The sequence below is a fragment of the Anopheles darlingi genome, chromosome 3 (assembly GCF_943734745.1).
Source record: "Anopheles darlingi chromosome 3, idAnoDarlMG_H_01, whole genome shotgun sequence".
Taxonomy (NCBI): domain Eukaryota; kingdom Metazoa; phylum Arthropoda; class Insecta; order Diptera; family Culicidae; genus Anopheles; species Anopheles darlingi.
Genome location: NC_064875.1, coordinates 15606467 through 15630693, shown reverse-complemented (window position 1 = coordinate 15630693; position 24227 = coordinate 15606467). Strand labels below are relative to the sequence as shown.

The window sequence follows — 24227 nt, the reverse complement described above, 5'->3', positions numbered from 1 at the left end:
AAAATGGCTAAACACATCCTGTTCTTGCTTGGTTGCTACTTTATCTGCCCAATCACCAACGGCTACGTAATATCCCGTAATAGTAGAGCATCAGAGCCACAACGAGAGTTAACAAGTGAAAGTGAAACATCTTCTGGCAATTCGTATGAGGTGGTGTCCCAAGAAATCGATGACGTCCGGACGGGACTGACGCAGTTGAAGGAGGAGAAGAACATTCTTCTCGAGCTGTACTTTCTGGTGAAGGTGCTCCAGGCATATCGGCATCCCTGGGTTCGACCAAGCAGTACTGCGCTCGAGCAAACCATCAATCTTCTGATGCAGAAAGATTTGGCGACGAAGCTGGAACACACGCTACTGTTGGATAAGCGAGCGAAAGTGTTGACTAGGATCGGTACCTACAAAAATGCAGCCCAGGAACAGCTGGCTAACGATGAGCGGTTACTGTTGCCGGTACTGGTGCGAACGCTACGTAAGCTGTTAACCTTGAAGCATCTGGGCAGTGGGCTGCAGATCGACGATAAGGACGATGTCATCGGTAAAATACAGCGTGCCAAATTAGAGCAAGTACGTGAAGTATTGGAGGCAGTCGATAGTACTCAGTATGTTCGCACGATCGCTGCTCCTGTGTTGACAATCCCGAAACCACATCACGGGGTCAGCTACATCACTGTCGGTGAACCTTGGAGTGCGGAAGTGCAACCGGATGACTCGAATGAAATACCAGAAAACCAGAATAAGTGGGTTACCGTGGAAGAGCTGCCTAATCAGCATGAGTCTGGTGAAGCATCAGCTGTAGACGAGAATGAGCTCTCACCGGTGCACTACATCGACGAGCACGGCGCAGATGATGATGAAAAGGTGAAGGGGTTACCGGCAATCGGAGAGGATATGATATTGCAATCAGTCGTCGGCGAAGATCAGCATGAAGAGACGGAAAAGGACGTGCCACCAGCGATCGGAGAGGATATGATATTGCAATCAGTCGTCGATGCAGATCACGGAGCGACGGAAGACGAGGAAGATGACGCTCAACACCAGGAGTCCAACCTCCTCGAAGACCAAGATGAAGAGAGTGCTCATGATATCGACGGTGCTAATGAAGGAGAAAGTGATTCCATAATCCCTGAGGACGAGAATGTTCATACTTTCAGCTCTTCCCCATACGGCAAAGATGAGGAAATCGGCGTTCTTACTTTCGACGGTGAACCAGAGGAACCAGAGGAACTCCAAGGGATAGTGGATCATGACGATAATGCATGGCTTAACGAAAATCTCGGGGAAGAGCTTTTGGCATCAACCGTGCAGCAAGCCACTGATAATGACGTTACAGAGCAGGTTCCTCATTTCGATGCGGAAGCAGCAAGCCTAACGGGTGAAGCGCAGGTGACTGATGGCGAAAATGATCTCGATGATACTAGAAGAACGCGTCCCAACCGTGTACAGCCGGTAGTGATCATTCAGCAATCGGCTCCGGTACAGCCGACACCACAGCCAGTGACAGTACGAGTCCCTGTGCCAGTTCATGTCCAACCAGTAGTAACTCTTCCAGCACAAGTACAGGCGCCACTAGTATCACCGACAGTAGTCACCGTTCCTATTCGCAATACGGATCCGGCCAACAAGGCGGCCATCAAGTTGATCGCGGTGGAGCTCGACAGGTTCCTGCTGGTAGTCGAGGAACTGTCAGACGTCGAAGGATTTTCGCGTGAGTTCGATCGTAACGATCGTCTTCGCATGATCGGATGGATCAATCAGAGTTACTCGCCGACGAACGGACTCGATCAGCGGTACTTCATCGACGCACTCACCAAACTTCTGAAACGCAAGGAGATCCGACGCGGTTACAACAATGTACTTCAGGCACTGGATCTTCTGCAATCACAGCTGGATTCGGCAGAGAAATCCCGCACGGATGATGATGATTATTTTGCGCGGATGTACGGTGCAGAAGGTCCGCCGCTTATCGATATTGAAACAAATCGTGAGGTATCGACAGAAGAGGATGATCTACGGTTAGACCTCCCGACCTTGGAGGAATTGGATGAAATACTGAAGGAAGGTCGATCGGCGGAGCAAACCATTGAAGAATCGGCCGAATCGATGGTTGAGAGCACACGAGACATTAAGGAACAGGAGGATATGAAAAGTAGATCCGAATGAAAGTACTGTAGTACCGCGCCGGGCGGCACACAATCGTCCTGCAATCAAGCGAAACTTCTGGCGGTGGTTGGGAGCGCTCGTTGGTACCGTAGTGGACGGATAGCTCAATATAGAATATGCGAATGTAAATAGATTACGGAAGAAAGATGTGATAAACAATGTCCATATTGACTGTTGATGGATTGCTTATGCTATTAGAGGAATAAAGAGGTGACCTTGGATCTTTGAATTCACTTGTATTATTGTGTCTGATTGAATTCTATAGATGTTCTGTGTGCTATCTGTTGTTCTTGGGTTCTTGCACCATTCCTATACGTTTATTTTAATTCATCAAAAGACTAACTGTTCCTTGTTTCTGTTTTCTCTATTTCTCAGGTCGTTGGTGGACCCTGTGGCTATCATGGCTCGTACACATTCTACAAGGGTCTTAAAGTGACGTTTGGCACGGGCAGCAGTGCCACGGTTGATGCTGCCCCTGCCAGCAGTGCTCCACAGTCCAACGCGACCACCACGGTCGTCGAGTCAAAAGCCGGCGAACACAGTAGTACGGTCGTCACTGGCAGCAATACCTCCTCCAGCAATGGCACTACGTGCGACATTCCCGGCACTAGTGCTGATGCTGACAGTGCCGGTGGAAGCAGTGGAGGTAGTGATGATTCCGCCGGGGATAAGGAATGCTCCTCCTCCGAACGGACGCGGCGCCGATCAAGTCACAGCGGAACCCGGCAGACTGAGGAAGAAGGTGCCACTGCGGATGATGAATCCAATCCGATCAACAACAACAACAACAACAGCACCACAACCAACAATAATGATCCCAGGGGTGACAGCAGTGTTAGTGTGAGCAATGGCAATGCCGAGGAGAGCGGCGGTAGTGGCGACGGCGACAGTGGCCGCAGCAATAGTGTTGATGGTGGCGGTGAGGCGGAAGGAAGCCACAAAAGTGCTAATGTGAATGGTGGCAATAGCAATAGTGGAAGTAGCGGTACTAGTGTTAGTAGTAACAGTGGCAGTAATTGTAGTAATGGCAGTGGTAGTAATAATAATGCTAGTGGCAATAGTGGCAAAAGCCAACAGAATGGCACTCAAACGCCACCGAAAGTGAAACAAATGCAACGAAAGTGTGTTACCGATGCGGGCGGTGGTACTAATGGGGGTAGCGGAAGCACCGGTGGCGGTAATGGTGGCGGCAATGCTGCTAATGCTGCCAGTAGCAACGGAACTCGTGGCAGCATCCAAAACAATCTATGCGGAATGGCGTCGGTTGATCGGAGGTAAGTCAGTGCTTGAGTCGTCCGACATTTCTTACGACTGTACGAAACCAGATTAGATAAGATAAGAGAATATTTTAGGTTCGCAAACAAAAAACGGTGAAATAACTGAAGACCTTGATGGAGGGGAATGTATTCGAACACAAAGTAGCGTCCACAATGTATGCGTTAAAATGTATTGCCTCTCACGAAGCCGGATCCCCAAAGGCGTAGACACAGCTGTCCATACCTTCGTATCTTGAATTCAGATGATCTACTCTCATAAACCTTAACATCATCATCATCAGCATCAGCATCGTCCGTCCGTTCGTTCGTTCGTCTGTCCGTCTGTCTGCCGTTGGCGAGTGTGACAGCCAGAGCAGAGCCGTTCCGGCCGATTAAACCTTTCATCGAGTGCAATAATTTGCTAATCGAACTGCGTGCGAAAGACATTCTCAAGTGTGCAATCTCTCGAGTACCGCCACCCCAGAGATCGCTTGGTTTCGAATGCTCTTCCTCCTACCTCGCTCCTTTTCTTTTCTTGCTCTGCTGCTGCTGCCGCTGGTGGTGCGCTCAACGAACGGCTCAACTAGCTCATCTGTGCGGGATCCGGATCGTAGTTTAAGCAGATAGTTCTATTTTGGTGTGGCGTAGTGAAGGTGGAATGGATGGAGTGTGAACTGCGAACCTCTGCCCCGTTTTAGTTCGTTGGGTGGTGGTTCGTGATGCGCGATGCTTGCTTGCGTGTGCACTCTTCCTCTTTTTCCCGCGGTCGTTTGCGGTTGCAATTTTCCAATCATTTACGCAATTGCTGCCTAACACTTAGCTATGTTGTTGCTGCTGTTGTTCGCTTCTTTGTCTTGCGTCATTTAAGCGTTAAATGATACATTTTTGGAGCAAGAGAGAAACACTTGCATTCTTTGGTTTTAATTGTTTTCCGTTTGATGCTCTCTGGATGTTAATGAAGTTGTTATTTGATATAAACACATGTTTGTAATGTCTGTTAACAAAATCAGGCATCAGGCTGAAGGTTTGTAAAAAAATGGTTAAGAAATTTTGAATGATTTTTGCTATTCGTTGAGCAGCCTCTTGAGAGACGCAAAAGATAATTACTCGTATTAACAACATGGAACGCACGGAAAGAGGACGCAAACTCTCGGATTCAGATTGTCTGTCATGGAACTATTTTTGTTACAAAATCATGATGCTTCGTTCCAAACGCACGAGGTGCGACCGCGGCGTACGTGGCGCAGTGGTCAGGGTGCACTAACTTCTTTAGGTTCGTTTCAACTCAAAATAGGCAAAGCCATGATCGAAATCCAATAGGTCCCAGTTCGGGGTGGGGCTGGCTCTGCTCTGGTTATCGATTTGTATTCCTTTTTGCCTCAATTTCGGTTTTTTAGTTGCTTTGTCGCAACTGCTAGTCTCTCTCTCTCTCTACACAAGAGCGACGTGTGACGCGCGTGTGATGGCGGTGGTGATTCTTGTGCTTGTGTTTCGTTCTCTCTGGCGTATGGGGCCTGGTCCGCTGGCCGGCTAACTGAGTGGGGTTAAGCGAGATTGCACAAGAAAAACTGCCCTACATCCAGCCCGCGTCAACAATGTTGTCGATAGTAGTCCGGGTTACCAATATTCTGTGATTTATTGAAAATGCTCACGCGGTGCTACGATTTTCCTATTTTGCTCGATAATCATTCCGGTACAATTTAATGCTGCTGCTGCTGATGGTGATGATGTTGATGATGATGGCGGCGGCGGCGGAAATCGATTGAATGCGAGTTGCCGGAGGGTTTTTGGAGGGAAATGTTCATATTATTTCCTGAAGAGTCGGTACGTTTTGCGCATGATTGCTAGACACGTATTACGTTATTTAATGCGCTTAAAGCAAGGGTTTAACTTAAAGAAATATCTCATACTCATCCAATTTGATAATTTTGACAAAAAACTATAACATTTTTGTTTGATTTTCGAGTCCATGAACTTTGAGAAATTCCTTCCTTCGAAAGGAAAGGTTTATTATACGTTAAATTTTACAAAATTTTTCATATGGTTTTAAACAATTTTTTTTTTATTCAAGTCTGCGAATTCGTAATTGAAAAATGTTGCCCTTGACAGTTTTGAAAGTTCGTAAATATGCAATGAAAATATCAAACTTTTGTTATTTTTCTGAATTCCTTAAAAAGACCAACAATGACAAAATGTCATTTCGTCAAAAGGTTTACAATAACCGTTTTTTATCACATTAAGTATATTCTAATAGGTTTCCCAACACCTCAGTCACTTGTTCGAAACATTGAAACAAGTTTGAATCTATTTTTCAATTTTATTCGTATCTTTTACTTAGTTATTATCAATACGGTGCGGTTTGTGTTAAGATAGGGTTTCCTACTTTAATTATTTATTACATAAAAGAAAGTAAATGCTTTTATGAACAAATGGTGCGGCATTATAAATGGTTGAAGTTTTTTGTTTACTGCTGGAATTCATGATGAACAGATACAATTAAAATAAATTTCCCTCGTTACAAGTTCGATCTGTGCAAGTTTAATGGTTACCAACCAAGTTAATAATGGTATTTACGCACAGTACCTCCAGAGATCTAGGTATCATGTACATGTAATAAAAATAATGTAAAAATTGAAACATACAGCTTACAAGCTTAAGAATTATTGTCCGTACGCATGGTTTCGCCGGCTAGATACCCAGCACTCGTGAGAGGGCAAAGGCACACCAGCCAGCGGTCGTACCAAAAGGGCAAACGGTCAACATTTGCCCCGATATCTCTCCTCACGCGGCATGCTACGATCGTTTCAACTCACCCTTGCTTTGCTTCTCTCACCGTTTCTTTTTTTTTTTTTGTTTCGTTGCAGCAACCTGCGGCCGCTGGTGCTGGCACTTGGCGACTGCATTCCGGTACGACCGTGGTCCGACTCACCGATAGCGTGCCTGGCCGAGCTGCGCATGGTATGGCGGGACCGGAACGAGCAGTGTCTGCTGATAGCCCTGCGGCTCTACTTCCTGCCGGAAAACACACCACTCGGTCGCAACTGTCATGGCGAGGTAAGTAAATGTGCGCCCATCGAGAGTGTCGAGAGATTGAAGCGGAATTCTTGAATTATTTTCCAATCAAATCGAGATGCTGCTAAAGTCCTCTCCCCCCGGGTGGGTTGGTGTATTTCGGATGCTCCGCTGGTGTGTGACCGCCACTCGATGACTGTACCCACTACCACACCCCTACGTGATTCGTTTTTCATGATGAAATGTTCAAATTTAATGCCATGCATTAAGCATTGAAAGCATATCGAGGGTGTGTGTGTGTGTGAGGCGGTCGTGTTGGACAGTGGATTCCGACACTGTCGTAGCAGCAGCAGCAGGCTGTGTCGTTCGGTTGGATCAAAACGAGTTTTTGAAACAGGCTCCACAGTATGGGGCTTTTTAAGCTTTTGTGAGTTGCTTTATTCTCTCTCTCTCTCTCAGTCACACTTTCAATCTGGCTGCTTATTGGTTATTGCATTACGCAGCAAGTAATTAAGAAATTATCCACAATGTATGCTTTCGTCCGGAGGGGCTCTCCACTGTCCGGTGGCTTTAGGTGCGTTATGGTGTAAGCTCTCTCGTTAAAGCACCTATATTAGCACACACTTCTCGAGACCGATCGATACGATACGAATCGAAATTCTGTTGCAATCATTCCTCTGCACCCCTTTGGGTGATAATCTTGTTAATATAAAATAACCTTCCATTTGGTTAGTCGAACTAATAGGAGGATGAGAAGAGAGCATAGGTATTTGCATGTTGTTGGTTTGTGTGTGTGTTGATAATGGGGCCGTTGCTCATCTCTCCGGCCCTATTTCGCATTCAAACGACGGATCGCGCTGCTCTCCGTTTGGTCAAAACAATTTCCAATCAAACCCATCACCACCACCACACCACACCACTACCAGTTCTCTGCTGGTGGCAGCCTCCCTCCTCCCCCCGGGGGTCGGCCGAATACACACATATGTATGTGCTTCGTTGGCTCCCCGTTCCGGGCTCATGAGAGCATATGAGAAGCAGATTGAATCAGCGCGCGAGAGAGAAGGCTAGTCGTCTGTTCTTCACCTGCTCTCTGCGCGACACATCAGCCGGGTATCGCCTTCCCCATTTCCGTCCCGGGCCCATCCGAGAGTTAGCCAAGTAAACATGTTGCCAAAGAAATTTCATCCAACGCCATACGGACCGCACCACCAGCCAGTGCGCCTTCCACACGTGGTATACTGTCCTAAACCATGGCTAATGCTCAACCAGCAACAACAGCAGCAGCACCAGCAGCATGATGATGTTGGAGGGCGACAATCGGGGAGCGCTAAAACGGTGCGCCGAAAATGGTGCAAGCTGCTCGGAGGGAAGCTGCTGGCTGGCTGGCTGGTGGTGGTCTTGCTTCGGAATAGAAAATGTGATCGAAGGACGGTTTTTGTGGGGCTTCAATCGCTCTCTCTCACTCTCTTTGGCTCTCTATCTCTCTCGCTCTCTGTGTGTGTTGGTCTCTCGTGGTTCTTCTAGGCCAGCTTCCTTTGGCTTCGCTCGCCGCAACTCTTTGCTTATGTAGCGGATATATAAAGTTGGTTCTTGGACCGTGAACAGAACCACCCAACCACCCACCACCATCCTCCCCCTTTTCCTATTAGTGCGCCAAGGGGGTATTAGATCGTTTCCTTTGTTATATCAGGTTTCGTTTGATGTTTGTAAAGCGCACCGGTAATATGCATCATGTGCGGTGTTTTTGTGGCTGTTGGATGCGGAAACATTGGAATCATTAATGTGTATGTAATTATGGGAATGTCCTCCTTATTTCGGTTATGCTCTGGTGTGACTGCTAAAACATTGATAGATTGTTAATCACTACTTGCCTAGACATTGACATTTGAGCAAATTATTACATTTTCTACTTGTGATGTAATTCGTTCGGGTTTTGTGAGACATTTGCTGCCATTTTTCATTGTACATAAATTGTAAAATTGGGCTCAACATATTGTTCATTGAAAGTCATTATTTGAGGATGTTAATGCTATGAGTCATAGCTTTTAAAATGGTGTTCAAACGCATGTCAATAAGTCTAGTAACGATTTATAAAATCGAACGGATTAATTCCTAGAACAAATTAGTTTCCTTTTAGTTGAATAAATGTTGTGTTCATTTCCCTATCGCATCGTACCACTAGGAGGAGTTCCGATTGTCATTGAATCACTTGCCTTACTGAGGGGAGAACCTACGTGTGTAGTGGTTATGCATATGCCCCCTGTGGTCAGATCCGCAATCTTCTCTTGCATGTTATTCGATAGAAAAGCTGTTTGAGATTTTTTACGATGAACATCAGTAATATAGAATGATTTACTTGGGGCAAAGAATGTTCACAAATATGTGATAATCCCTTGCATACTAGCACAATCCTCATAATTGACAAAACAATTATCTTTCCCAAGACGTCATTAAATCATCTTGTATGAAGATACTTTTGTGTTGATCAAATGATTTCACCGAGACAAACACGTGCGTACGTCTTTTACTCCATTTACTGATAAAACCAACTGCTGCTGCTGTTGCTTCGACCCTTTCAATCTCTCGTTTCTAATCGAGTTTCGAGTAGACGAGGGGTGTACGTGCGTCTCTTGCACCACCAGCGATTGCTCTATCTACTCTCGCTTTCCAGCAGCCCTTTGAGTATGTAAATGCCTCGTTCCACCATCGTACACCGTTAACCTACAAACGAGGCATCCAAACTTCCAATCGACAATCTGATGTAATACCCTTCTCTTCCTTCTTCTCCTTCTTCTGCCTAGCACCACTCCGTGCTCCCGGTATGCCGTTGATAAACTATCGCAAATCGTATTTGGCCCCTCCGTGTCCACTGTGTGTGAACCGCTGATGCTGATAACGTGTTCGCTTCTCTTTCGCGTAATTGCACATACGTAGCGTGTGTGTGCTAATGGTTGACTGAGGAAAAAAGGGATGGAGGTAACACACGTGCTCCAGCAGTGGTCACTCGACAGAATCTGTAATGAGTTTTCCTTCCCTTTTTTTTTCTTTCCTCTCGCTCGTTACATCCGACAGTTTCTCGTTTGTTCCAAGTGAGGCTGTGAGCTGACTGACTGAAAGAAACAAGCATGTCGCAATTATGCTTTTATGATGTTTCCATTTTCCAGCGCGCAGTAGTAAATCAGCGTTTTCAGGGTTGCGTTTTCGGACACACCTTTTCGGACACAATTTAGTTGATTTCGAGCGGCAAACTGTGGACAATACGTCAACCGGGGGCTTAACATGGTGTTTCATTGCCATTAATTTGACAATCCTTCCCCTTCCCCACCCCCTCTCGACGTTACTCGAGGCGAGATAAGGGAAGCTCAAGCTTTGGGTTGTTGCACACAAGTGCTGTTGCTGCTGCTGCTGCCGTCGTTCGGTTTGTTTCTCCGAACGCCAGATAAGATGAGGAAGACTTTTGAGAGATGTGTGATGGTGGTGGTGGGGAGGGTAGGCCGAGTAATTATTTGCTCGCTCGATTCACGCGGTCCACTAGAGAAGGGGTTGGTTTGTGACGCGCAGAGGCAGGGAGCGAGACAGAGAGTAGTGATAAGCGGGGCTATTTACAATTTATATTATCGCTAACAACTCGTTCGCTCACTGCCCGTTTTATGACCTGACACACACTGGTTGATGATTGTTGACCGAGCAACAATACATTTTAGCTGCAATTCGAGATCTGAGACAGCTGCACTTGTCGTAGCCAACCCCCGGGTTGCTGCACCGGTGATGCGATAATGGCGAATTCGCTTTTAAAGGCAAATTATATTTAGCAAAAAAAAAAATTGTTTCAATGGACATTAAATAACCATCTGAGAAGGCCTAGCACCTACATAAACCGCTAGTATTTTGTATAAGGAGGCTGTGACTTGAATTTGTGTCTATAGTTTGCTTCTGATAGATCCAGAAGCAAAAGAATGACGCAACTTTTCTTTTAAAGATGTCATGTACCTGTCATAACATATTTCGATTTGGAATCCACATTTGGATAAATGTAATCCTTTGCACGGGATTTTGTTTAAATAATCTCGATAAAATAGTTCAACGATTTGTTAGAGATTTTTTTAATAGTTTTTAATTGAGATATTGAACATTTAATCATAGATGTAACTCTTTTGGTTAAATCTATCAACGCATTCAGACATGGAGCATGGTTTATGTTCGTGTAATCAAATAAATCATTGCAAACGAGCAAACCGATTGGAAGCAGCACAAAATGGCAGAGTTGTTTGGTCATGTCTTTCTTAATTTAAAATCGCTTTTAAAAGAAAATTTCACTTCTTTTTAATTTAACTGCCATTTTCGTTGTCATAAAATCAACAAAGCCTGCCTAGATCAGTGCGCCACGCAATAGTGTAATCTGGGCGGATGACGTCACTGCCACTCTTCTAGCACTGTGGTTGGTTTGTTGTTTGACAAAACGTCAACCGAAAGAGAGAGAAAGAGAGACAGGGGTGGTGGTTTTAAGGTGACATCAAGTAGGCCGCCTTCCGATTCCGTCTGCGTTATTTGAATGCTATTTAGGCAGGTGCACAGAGTTTCTCCTCCCAGATGTCATCGTCAACATTCTCCTAAGCTATCGCTATCACATCCATTTTGCTGGCTAAAGTGTGAGAAAATGCTTTAACGAGCCGTTGGTTGGCTGGCAGAGTACTTACGTCATCCTACGATCAATGCTCTGCGTGTGGGTGTGTGCGAAATTCAGAAGTAGGAAATCTGGTGGAATGCATAATGGCGAGCGAATTGAAGCGTTAACTAGTGGTGGATGCACTCATCCGGTCATTCCGATCACCGGCTGGCAACCACCACTGATGTTCGGGAAATTCCCAAAATGATCGGAAAACACTGCACCGTTACAATCGCCCTGGATTGTGGCATTCCATTTGTGTTTTTTCCGCTTTTTGCAGCGTAGTAGTAATGGCTGATTGTACACCTGTGGGAGGTGGAGGGGGCGTGCATGCCTCGGCACGTCAAGGCAGCAGCAGCAGCATCTCTTGCCAGGCTATCACCCGCTTTAATTGGGTGTTTGTGGAGTATTTGAGCGATGACGTGGAGGAGGTGGTCCACTTGACGTTGTGTGTGCGAGCAGCGAACCAATATCGCGAGGTTTTGCTGCAACGAAGGGGTGGAAGGCCGTGTGTGTGTGTGCGCGCGTCTTGAATCCGTCTTCGTATTCCATCCAACGATCGAAGGCAACGAGGCAACGGAAAGAACCAGTCATGAATGAAGGTGTTTGATGATTTATTGTGTGTGTGTGTGTGTGTGTGTGTGTGTGTTTGTGTGCGTCGAATCGGGGGTGTGTGGATGAGGGGTTGTTCTTAGCGCTATAACCTTGGTAGCGGAAATGGACTTGATCATCATTGGAGTTGGTTGGTGTGTCACATGAACTCTAGTTTTATGTGCTTTTTTGTTGTTGTTGTGTGCCGCTTTTCAATTGTTTGCCTTCGCAGCATGACCAGGCTGTGTTCACAACAGGCCACACAAACCAACCCTGCCCGTGGAATCACGTCACGACATCGCGTTTAAGCTAATCTAATCTGCATCTACTTATTTTGTGGATTGTAATAGGTTTATCGTAATGAAAAGCGCGTTGTTTGCCTCTTTCAATATGCACCGAATTTACGTTATAAAACTTCCGAAGTATTCACTTTGTGCAAAATGTCATTAAAAAGTTATCAGCTAATAGTTTAAAAGTTAATGAAATGAAATTAAACAACACCCTGCTCCTACTCTCCACCACCAATTTGAAACACTCGATGCTCTCGATCGCAACTTACGGTTACACGCCACTCGAGATCGGTATCTCTCTGGGTAGTGAGTATGATGATGGTGATGAAGGTAAAAGTGATCAAAACTCTCTTAATAATCACACACAGCGAAATCCAATTTTCATTAATTCATGCAAACGGCCACCACCAGCACCAGCACCAGCGGCGATGCCCCCTCTTGTCCGATGCGAAACGAAGCGAAAATGCTACATTTTGATGTGAGCGGAGAGCGTGTAGTACGTGCGAGTAGAGCGAAAGAGTTGTGTGCACGCACACATACACCAGGACGAATGTCAAACGAAGGGTGTCACGGGGTTGTAGCGGAAGCCAACAAAGCAAGCACGGCAGCAGCAGCATACTGTGCTTGTGTTGCTTGTGTGTGTTGAGAGGATTTCGGAAAGTGCAGCACTATAGCCGGCATGACAACGGGCCTGCCTCGAGTTCTGCTGATGCTTCTGCTGCTGCTATCATGTTTCACGATGTTTTCTGTTGTTGTTGGTTGCGATTGCGAAGAGAGACGAATGTGCTGATCATTGATGCACAGACTGCTATGACTCAGTCTCGTTTTCGTTTTCCCTTCTTCCGTCAATCACAGTAAGCTGCATGAGCAGGAGGAACCAAGCATCTCCCGCCCCAGGGGAAAACTCATTCTGGTTCCTAATCTCTCTCTCTGGTTTAATGTTTCCATTTCCCACGCTCTCGCTCTCTTCTGCGTATTATCTATAAACCATCCCCGGCCTGTCAAGTGGAGCGTGCATTAGCCCCTTTTCCACTGCCTTGGTCCGCGCCCTTTTATTGTTACACTTTCAATAATACAAAACGGTTTATTCCACGAGAAAGATCGCGCATTTTATGATCCGTGGCGCACCGTGTGGTGTTGATCAAGAGAGCGAGAGCTGCGTGAAAGTGAGAGCAACAGTGCTGGTCGGAACCGGTACTTGCTTCGATCACTTTGCATCGCTTTGTGGCCCCCTTTTTTTCGGTGTTGCCGGTTGGTTATGCTTATGATCCCCACTGCGAGGGGGACAGTGATGGCCACTAGGGGACGGGGGAAAAAAAAGGAATCTCCCCGAGACCGAGATTGATCGATCGATCAATCCACCGGCATCGAGGCGCGAGAGAGTGTGCGCGTGTACCTGTCCGTTGGTGAAGATTTTTAACGTTTTGAATGTTAACGAAAGGCATCAATCAGCGCATCGCTCTGGAACGCATGATTTGGTGGTAGTGTCGACCACAATGGCCGCGGTTATGCTGCGATGTGTTCTCTCTCTCTCGATCGCTTGCTTCCTCTCATCTCATCCTCATTGCCTTAAATGGATGGTTGGGGTTGGTCTGAACATACGGCGCTGCAACTTCTTAACTTTCGTTATCGTACCTTTGTCGTCGTTTCATCGTTTCGTTGGTTGCGTTGTGTAGTGAGAGGCAGATCTCATGGTGGTGATATAAAGGTGCTGAAGGTTACCGGAGGTGGTGGTGTGGTGAACCTTGGCCTTCTGGCCCTGGTCGGTTCGTGGAGCATCGTTTAGCCGAGAGCTCATTAGTGATGGATTCTGGTTTTTTTGGACACACACTAGCTTCCAATAGAATAAGCAAAACCAAAACAGAGATCCCTTTTAGAGATCGTGATGAAAGGAGAAGCATAAAATGGATGACAAATCGAGATGGATGGATTTTAACAGCAAAAGTTTTCGTGTTTTCGATTCAATAATTCAAGATTATGCTGCAACAAATTTCCGGCGAAGAGTTCGTTGCAGTTTCGTTACCTTACCAGGAAAGAAATGAAATTAATCTTGATTAATCTCTGTCTCTTGACTGCACAAAGGACGAGGGAACAGAATACAAGTGCTGCGCGCTCCTGTCAGAACCACCGTCGGTTAAAGAGACCAATAAAGATTTTTTAAACAAGAAAAGAAAAAATGCCCAGAAATGGGATATCTGTAGCCAGGAAAGGGAAGAGCGAAGCGAAAAAGAAAAGGGAAACATATTAGACACACTCGGTGCCCATGAATGGCGCGTAGCATACCTTCTTTTCTATTATACTCAATTTCCTACCATCACACACCACCGCGTTCCGGGCGCGTTTGTTCTGGACCTTCGAGGTCACTGTTGTCGCCGCAGTCCGCGTCCGGTGTCCCAGATTGTGTGTGTGTGTGTGTAGAGTAGTGATCTGTTGAAAGGAAGACAGAACTAAAACGTACCGAGAGGCGATGACGAGACGATGACGATGACGTTATGATTTGAAATGCTTCGTCGCAAGTGCGCGAAGACGCTCGCTGTTGCTTTTGTTCTGTCGGGCCAGGGCCATGGCTACAAACGATGCGCCAGCTTAATAATATGTGTTGCTGGTGCAAGGGGGGATAGTGCCGTCAGGCTGCTGGTGATCGCCGGGGACGCCGAATCGCGCTCATAAAAACCGCTTAACTGCTTTTTGTTCAAGAACACGAACAGAGCTTTGTTCGCGTGCGCGGGGGGTTCTCGTTCTCGACCATCAAATGTGGTGCAAGACCATCAATGGTGCAGTCAGGAAGCGCGTTCTTACCTCGTTTTTTGTCCCCTGAAACTCCCCATCAAACGGTGAGGCTAACGATGATAACTACGACGACAGCGACGGTCGATTGCGAAGCAGCGCAAAAAAAAAATGAAAATGCAAAACCTGAATCAAGGGGAAAAACCACGAAACACGAGAACATTTTCCGGGGTTGCTCCGTCGCGTAAGGAAAACCTAATTTATTGCGCTTTTCCACCTTCCTGCTTGCTACGTGCTTCGCTGCTGGTTGTCGCCCTCGAGCGAAACAAAAATGCATCGACGTGTGTGCAGCTGTGGGAGCTGGTGGTGGCTGCGAAAGCGTGGAAATATGGGGTTGAGGTGAGGGGTGTAATCTGATTGATAAACGGCACACACGGAGCGTGATAAGGCGCAGCGCAGTGGCTCAAGCGACAGCGCAGATAAAAAACGTGATAATGTGGCCGTGGTATTATGCTTTTCCCCAGAGGAGGCCAGAGGTGATAGTAACGATAACTAGGGAGGTCCCCCACAGTGTTGGTGGTTGTGCCTGGGGTGGCTGGTGATTGTATTCTTATCTCGTGCTAACCAGCATATTATTAGATGATGGCGCAAGCACCAAACTCATCGCTCGATGATCTGATGACAGGTTTATAGTGTGTGTGCGCGCGCGCCTCTGATAGATGATGATTGATTTTAGGTAGAGTTTAGGTGGCCAATAGTTTGCTGTTTGAACGATCAAGCGATCATTTCCAAGCACTCTCAAGCGTTGTTACATTGTTTTGTGTGAAGCTTCTTTCAGCTTCACAAGTGGTGTGTTGGTATGCACGTCGTCGTCATCGTCGTCGTTGCTAACTTTCTCGTATGATAGCCAATGAACCGGAACCACCGGAGAGAACTGCTATCGCCATTAGGGTGATGATGATGGTGATGATGCACACGATCAAGCAGTAGCAGCAGCCGCATCCTTCCACTTTTGCCCACTGATAACGGTCGCAATTGTTGAGGAGCACAAGTTAATGTTTTATGATTGACGTTGGAAATGCTTTTTTACGAATGCGTCAAGCGCATTAGTTCCGTGGGGTGCATCTTGGGGTGGGAGTCTTCAATTGGTGGTTAATGCAGCCTTCTCTGGTGTATGGTGTTGATGTTGATGTTGCTGATACTGCTACTACTCGTGCTTGTGGCGTGCAACTTTCTCTTTGCTCTCAAGCGTTTTTATCATAAACTTTAAACGATAAAAGGCACACTTATGCTTCGAAGCAGTATAACAAAGTGAGAGATAGAAAAAGAGAGAGAGCGTATAATGTGCGACAATTTAGCGATTGTTATTCGTTTACGAGAATATGTGCGAGAATGCGATTTCACACCTTCGGTGTTGCTAGTACTGGGTTTTACGATCATCGCTATACCAAACAGCTTAAACACAGTGCAGCTTCCACATCGCACGATGTTTATAATCCGCTCTTCGAGTACATCAGATCGAAGTGTGGAAAAGCAGCTGCCAAGTCGCATTACGAATCACACACTGGCTGGCTGGCTGACCTGATCGGGAAAGGGAAATGCGCCTCCACATCGAACGCCCTGGAAAAACGGTCGCGCGCTCGGTCGGGGTACATGAACTGGGGGAACGAAATAGCCACGTCATCATAATTTAGGTCAAGGCGCACCATCATCATCGGCACAAGCGGCAGCGGGATCGTGTCGTGTCTTTGCCTCCTTGCCTTGCACCGATGCTGCTCCGTGGTGCTGTTTGCATTAACAATTCGCGGCTACGAAAAGGGCCAGATATTCCACACATCCGTTGGATTTCTCGATAATGTTGATGTCGAAGGAGAGATAGAGAGACAAACACTCTCTACCTCAGCGCGTATCTCAGCTACAGCGTGGAGTGAGTCTTTTCTTATGACAGAAAATAAAGCATAGTAGGCGAGAGGACGATCGGAAGTCATAATGGGGTGACAATTCCCATTCGACAAGGAAAGGGGACGATAAAACGTATTCGCGTGGTCGTTGTTCGTTCGATGTTTCTGTTGATACATTTTCACGATGCTTCTCCCCTCCCTTTTTCGCTATGCAGGAGATGAAGTTAGCACAAACAAGTAAGTATGGAGCATATGGAGCTGCTTCTTCGGGGAGGCCTCCAACTTCTATCGCGCACTACTCACGATGTGAGTATCGAAAGAGAGACAGAGCACACACACACACAGAAAAGAGTGTGTGTGTCCGCTGCGCCATCATCCATGCGTTTCGCTTTCCACAGGAACGGGTTTCTAATTGTGTGTGGCGCAATCTTCTGGCTTCTGGCATCACAATTTCATTCTCCGCGCACCCTCTTCTCGACCGTTAAAACGTCACCGACGTCATTGCGTCGTCATGCACAGGCTGCTGAGACGCATTTTGATACACTTCCAGTGTGCTTGTGGCTGTGAGTCATCAATTAGAACCTTTAAAGGGTGATAAATATTCTGCTCACAACAAACGAACGGTCTTCCATCGAAATGATGTTTTTTTTTGTGTTTCTTATGTTTAACGGAAATTCGTTCGCACGAAACGCAGATAGTAGAAACGGACAGCGTGCGTGCGTTTTGCTGTGGCAGATGCTCACATGGTGGTGGAATATTCGCGAACAAGAATTAGCATAACTTACCATTCATCCGGTGTGTCCGGTGATGCTTTCCTTCGAATTTAACGACCCCGGGTTAACACAAATCAAGCGAGCCCACGGGGGAGACCACCGAGAAGAAGGTGAATGGAATTCGCTTTTAAGACACACATTTCCTTTGTAATGCGTTTTGCCAAAGGCTTGCTGTTGTCCTCCTTTCTTGCAAGAAAAACGATGCTTCATTGGTTCGACCAATGGGTATCAATCATTCCAGCAGCACTAGCAGCAGCAGCACGAAGAGAGGGTGGAATGTAGTGGTAGCAATGGTCAGCAGCCACACCACACCGCATGTGTGGAAGATTGTCATTTGTCGAGGTGATTTTTATGATCCAATTTTGTTCCTCTGTTGCTGCAGCACAGGTCAGGGACAGGTGAACGGTGCAGTAGGTGGTGCTCCTCCATCCACACGATGGCACATGCTGCTATATAATGATGGCCAGGAGGTACACCTCCCCACGGGGCCCAAGGGGTGTAAAATGATTTAATGTCGTTCGCTGGCCCGCACCTCAACAGAGTGTGTCCAACAACGCGTTCAGCATTTTATGACAACAAAATGTGCTGGATGAACGGGACAGAGACACACGGCGTTATTGCGCCTCGGTGGTAATATGTGTGGTACTCGGTTTCTCGTCGGTGGTTGTCTTCCGGTTTTGCTGCTCCGGTTGGTCATCTCTCTTTCACCGTGCATAGCGATACATCTCGCACTGGCAGTTGAGAGTTGGTTGGTTGGTTGCACCAAGCAAGACCGACCTGTGTGCGGTGGGTTGTCCATTTTTTTTTTATTTGCTAAAATGCTCATTTGTCTTTCGAATTTAAGGACGGCCACTCCGGCGAGTAAGAGAGGCAGAGAGAGCGCGCGCACATAAAGAAGGATTGCAAATGCACGGGAAAATGTGATAAAAATAACCCCTGCAGCCCATGGCCCATGGTTTTGGTTGCAATTTGATATACGCTGTAGAGCGGCGGTGCCGCGGAGGGCAACGCATGCTCGAGCGGGGCGGAGGGTGGTGACAAGAAGGTAAAGAAGTGGAACGGAAATGCATGAGAAGTAGGAAATCAGTTTTGTCATTTCATGTCAAACTCATTTAAGATTGAACACTATAACCGTGCCCATCTAGCAAGCATTGGGCTGACTAAGACATTGCCAATTGGATTCGCTATTTTTGGACAGCCGATCAAGTTGAACGCTCGAATAAAGGGACGGAAAAATTCGGTGGCGTCTGTCTGTGGCATCGAATGTTATCTAGGAAACAACTAATGCGTTGGTTTTTGGCCTTGGAAAAAATCTGTTCGATTGTTTCAACAACTGCTGGAGCTGTGTTTATTCCTCAGAACCCATTTTCCGTTGTCCTCGTCTCGAACTATCTCAAAGTATTGACACTTTATGACATTCCATCCAATTTAATCCAAACATATAGCAGTACAGAAGAATAGAGCTTCTATTTGGAATTGCGTAATCGTTGTACATACGTTCTTGTGACACTCCCGTGTTTGTAGCACAACCTCCTGTTTAATGTTCTGTTATTAGTTCAACTGTTTAATGGTGCCCGAGATTTCAAAGTTGTAACAAATGTTGCCGAAGTAAATATTTTGCCGAGTGCAAGTGGCCACCATCTGCTGGATGTAGCTGGATGATGTACCTTTAGCGTTAAAGCTGTGCTAAATTTTCTATAGGTCATTCGTGGGTCTTGGACACGGGGTCTGAATTTAACAACCGCGAGCACGCGACACACGGGCACGAGATAATACAATGTGGCGGCTTATCACGTATACGCGCCGTAGCGTATTCTTATATTTGACTACATTTGTTGGTCACACATTGATAAACCAAACGAGAAACATTCACAATTGAACCGAGAACTGAAAGAGAGAAGAGGGAACTGATAATGCTATTTTCATCGTAAATACCACTCGTCGTCGTCATCGTCATCGTCGTCGCTCGCGTTCACTTCCATCGTAATCGCTGCTGCTGCTGCGTCCATGAAGAGACGAGTGCGGTCTGATAAGATGTTTGGCTGAACCCGGGGCGAGGGAAGAGATCCCGAAACAGCGCAACAGCAGAGCAGCCGAGGACACCAGAGATAAAATCGGAGAAAGGAAAGTTGCAGAAATTGAAGTTTTCAGAAATTCGTGAAATACTTTTCCAAGGCACAGAAGCGAATGCTTAATTCGATTTTCATTTTGAATTACGTAGCTTCACAGAGAGAGAGAGAGAGAGGCAGAAAGAAGACACACGGTTGGGGGAGGAAGAAACAAGAGCGAGCATTATCATCATCATCACGATGCTATAGATACATAGCTCTGGCAAGCGGCTGCGGCGGTGGCGGCGTGACTGAAGAACCTTTCGTCTTGCGAGAGCCCTTTGCCTTCGGGGGGCGTGCAGGAGATATCGATCGAATCTGTTTTGCCTTTTCAGTGGCCCACAGCAGTAGTGGGTGGTAGGGAGAGAGGGATGAGTGAGTGAGTCCGGGGACAGTTTCCGTTCCTTTCTCGCTTTCGCTCGCTTTGCTCCGTTCTTTGCGTTGGCCAACTATCCTCCTCTCTCGTCAAGCCCCAAACCCAACCACACCTATTCCGGACGTGGTGACGACGACGACGACGACGACGAGGAGGTTTACTATTCTATTTTCAGTACTTTACGGTGACTAGCTTCGGTGGCCGGCTGCCTCCCCCCCACCCGGTCCCTCAATCCAACCCCCGATAAGTTCCTAGTAGTACGTTCTTCGGTGCTGATTGTGACTTTGCTCTTTCTGGTTGCCTCTGGTTGAGAGCGAGGACACTTGCACACACACCCACACACACACAGACAGTACACTCGGGCAGCTGATTTTCACCACAATCTATGCCTGGTTCTCATGGTTTGGTTTTTTCTTCGCTGGAAAAACTCTTTTACGTTCGTTCCAGCATTATTTCCCAACTAAAGCATATTTTCTAACAATCATGCCGCTCGTTCCAGTGAACGTTTTGAGTTCAGAGAGTGTAGTAGAGGGGGCGCGGGGCCAGCGCCCCTCTCTTCATCCATCCATTCCACATGACACACCATCCATCCGCTGATGTATTGATGGTTGACGGGGTGTGCGAATGTTGCTGACGGAAACGCACACACCCCCGCGGGGGTTAAGCTAACATAATTAACGGACGGCAACACGAACTCTCCACCTCTTTCATGGTTGAGCTTTATTTTATCAGGCGTATGGTTTTATACTTATCATAAATTGTATCGAAATCCATCCAGTCAAATGGATTAAATTTTTAATGAAAATTTTATGCTTCAAAGCTCCCATATCAGGAATCAAAATAATGTTTTGATACGGCGTATCGACGATTCGTGGAGATTGTCGATCAGTTTGTGGGCTTTTGCTTAGTTTCTGTAAACAAATATAATTCTATATCTTTTATTTAAGTTCAATTTGTTGGTTAAAAAAAGAGAGAGAGAGAGTGGAGGTTTCAATTCCCCGAGTAGTAACACTCGAAAGACACCTTCTCTCCTCCGGACTGGACCCCGGCGGACCGTTTGCGTGGTCCATGGTCGATGGTGCTGTGAATTATTCAAAAAACTGGCCGCCTCTCTCGTTTCTGCTCGCCCCCGTCTCTGCCATCGTCTTGCTGTGCTGTGCTATCAAAAGGCCGTGTGCTGGAGTTGGAACAGAAACCTAAACATAAAACAAACAAAATCTGTACGCGGTGCGCTTGTGGTGCGCTCTAGGGAGTTGAACGCCGGTAAGAAGGAGGTGGGCATGAGGGGTGGGGGTGGCAGTTCGACGCTCGAGTTTTGGCTTGGTTTCAGATGAGGAAGTTGGATAAAAGTATGTCAAAAGTTGTGGAGAGCCGCCACGGTTGCTTGCTAGCTGTGTGTGTGTGTGTGGATGCCCTTTTCCGTTTGTTGTCCGGTTTGGCACCACCGTTCGGGCACCATTTTGATACGAACCGAGCACATGTGTATTGCATGGGCGTCCGATGGTCGCTATCCTTTTATTTTGTTTTGTAAGAAAACAGTGTCTGGGACGTCAAATGGTCTATGAACTGCCCGTTTCTTGTTTGTTTGTGGATCGCTTTTGTCAAAAATGTTAGAAATATTCTCGAAACATGATAGCTGCAACGTTAAGTAGTTTCTTTTAATGCTTTGGATATGTGGTATACTACTGAATTCTGTTTGGAAAGAATGGCGAATTCACTGAACCTTGCCGAAGAAAGGTGGTGGATAAGAAGAATCCACGCGACGCGCAAGTATATATTGTCTATAATTAGATGAATTTATTTTTGTTTACTCGCGCACTTCAATACTCTACTGCAGCAGATGCGGTTTGTGCCGTTTTCGCGTCCTCGTCTCGCCTCGCCTCGCCTGGCCACGGTGTGTTCGATCGGTTTTTCCCGTTTTTCTTTTGCTTGCTGACGCGCTCTTTAAATGGCGCTCGTTAATTTTCCGCCCCGAAATCGTTTGTTACTGGTTCTATGCCGGCGCTCTAGCGCCTTATGCGTGATGAGAATTAATATGCAGCTGGAATGTGCTTGCTTTCCCCGTGGCTTAGCTTAGCTTGGCTTCGGTGGGCACGTTTTCGTTGGGTAGATAAAACTCCCTAAAAACTTCCGAAAAATCCCTAGGAAATGGCCACAAAAACTTTTTTTTTTGTGCCGAGGATGTTGTGTCATTTTATTAAACAAAACTAAGGCGATATTCGTTGTTAGAAGACTGTAAAAAATTAACAAATTTTATATTTAATTTTCTTACGTAATCAGCTTGATCAAAGCGTGTAATTAGTCTCCGCCAATTTATATTAATTTTAATTGGCAAAACCTTGCGAATTTTCAAGGAATACAAGCAGTGAATGCGATGTTTTAAATGAACACAAAGGATCGCCATCGGCCACATCCGTGGGAATGTGTCTTGGCTGATGCTACCAGTACCCGCCGATAGATGGCGCGCCTTTAGATGATTTTGTGAATGCTATGTTTTAGGCATTTCAAATCGATTGTTGGGGGTTTTTATCGTTTAAAAATCATGAATGAATTTTTATTAAATGAAACAAACGATCCAATTATGCAATTTTGTCGCTCAATCAATCGTAAACTAGTAAAAATAATGTTTATTTTAGTTTCGTTGAAATGCATCAAATGGCTCTACAAGTGATAAACATCGAATGGGCTCCAATTAGTAGCACTCGATTTGCAGGCTTCTGTTGCAGAAGATTTAATGATTCACACGCTAATTAGGTTTTAAAACAGGCACATTTTACCGGTTAATACATTAAATGCACACATCTCCTTCTAAATATACTAACGCATCGTTTCGTTTCGTCTTCCCTTCTCCCTGCTCCCACCACAGGACGAGGTGCTCGCGATCTCGGACAAGGTGATACTGCGCGCCGAAGATCTACTGAACTGGATCGTCACCGATCAGGATTGGAGCTGGGGCCTGCAGACCGTGTTCAACGAGGGCAGTGCCAAGGATTGTCTGACAATGACGCGCCATCTCAGCAAAAACTCGTCGCTCGATTTCGGGGACATCGATCGGGAGAAGCACTCAGGTGGGTTATTAGACGATTAGATTTCATTATCGCTCGTTTGATCACCGGCCATCCGCGTCTCGTTCGCGGTCGATTCGTACGCGTTCTCCAGCATCTCGCAGCAAACTCGCTCCCGATGATGGCAGTCATGGCTGTAACGGACGAGGGAGGAAAGGGAGAAATCACGAATCAATTAAGAAAAGACAGGAAAGAGGCGCGCGCCAGTGGGGAACGGAGAGCAACGGAACGCAGCAGCTCCCAGATGACCATGGCGCAGTTTGTTGGGATCGCGCTTGTCGCGCTATAAATACGCCGCACACCACGATGAGATGACTTCATTTTTGTTTTTCTCCATCAACTGAGCCTGTTCGCCACCGTGTTCCATGTGTTGTTGTGCTTACTTGTCGAGGTAGAAGATGTTCCGCGGCACTCGGCACCGGTAGCGCACCATACATTCGCACTGTTTGCGGATCAGTATGTCCTCCTGGATGATGGTCGTCACCTCGTACAGATTGGGACCGATCTTACGTTCGCCGAACGATTTATAGAACGTACGGTGGTGTGGCATCGGTAGCTTGTAACCGGCATAGATGATACTAGCCATCGCTCCGGTCGCTCCATGGGTCTGTTGCTGCTGCTGTCGATCCGCTAGCAACGCGAACAGCGTCACCACACCGAACAGTAGAAACCGTTGCCAGGGAATCATTTTGTCACAGTACACTGCTTTTTTACGCACGTTTGGTACGCACGAAGCAACACGAACCGCACGATCTAACACCTTTGGCGTCCGTCACTACACTGCCGGGTCTGTTCTTCTTCGAGAATACCGTCCGAAAGTTTGTCTTTCGCGTGGGGGTGGGTTTTCGGTCTATTCCGCCAACACAGGTTGAAACTCACCAGCACCAGCACCGACAGGCAGCGATCCTGAGGAGTGTTTTACTGCAGGAAAGCTTTTTTTGTTGGGCGATTCTTGATTCTGGCTTACGTTTTACGATTGACACGAGCACCACCAGCACATGGCCACAGTAGAACACAATGTGAAACAATCTGTATTGAAGACTGAAACGATATCACGCACTGAACATGAAGCTCGCTACTTGCTAGCTGGCTGCGGTTGGTTGCCACGATTTCCTGCACACTCCATTGACTTCTGGTGTCCTTGGAGTGCGCACGCTGCGTATACTAGCACGACACGACAAGAAGATGCTAATTTCTCTCTCCACCCACCCCGTTAGCAGTGAATCTTTTCTCTCTCCAACGAATGGCATCCGCGTCTGTTCGCAGTGTTTCGTGACAATCGTCTTCCAGCTAGTGCGTATG

At 46.6% G+C, this 24227-nt stretch overlaps 2 protein-coding genes across 6 annotated transcripts in view; one reads left to right on the top strand and one right to left on the bottom strand.

Moving 5' to 3' along the window:
* LOC125956945 (uncharacterized) overlaps positions 1-24227 on the top strand; it is a 72850-nt gene that overhangs the window by 41876 nt on the left and 6747 nt on the right. For all 5 annotated transcript variants that reach the window (XM_049689247.1, XM_049689249.1, XM_049689251.1 and 2 more), the window contains exons 3-5: positions 2536-3434; positions 6281-6470; positions 22727-22928. In XM_049689247.1, coding sequence (XP_049545204.1) covers positions 2536-3434; positions 6281-6470; positions 22727-22928 — 1291 coding nt within the window. The remainder of the gene's footprint in view (positions 1-2535; positions 3435-6280; positions 6471-22726; positions 22929-24227) is intronic.
* LOC125957007 (uncharacterized) overlaps positions 22471-24227 on the bottom strand; it is a 1769-nt gene continuing 12 nt past the window's right edge. Inside the window, exons 1-2 of the mRNA XM_049689358.1 lie at positions 23309-24227; positions 22471-23059 (exon numbers count right to left, since the gene is read on the bottom strand). The exon at positions 23309-24227 is cut by the window's right edge and continues 12 nt beyond it. Of these exons, the coding sequence (XP_049545315.1) occupies positions 22945-23059; positions 23309-23613 (420 nt within the window). The 5' untranslated portion in view covers positions 23614-24227 and the 3' untranslated portion in view covers positions 22471-22944. The remainder of the gene's footprint in view (positions 23060-23308) is intronic.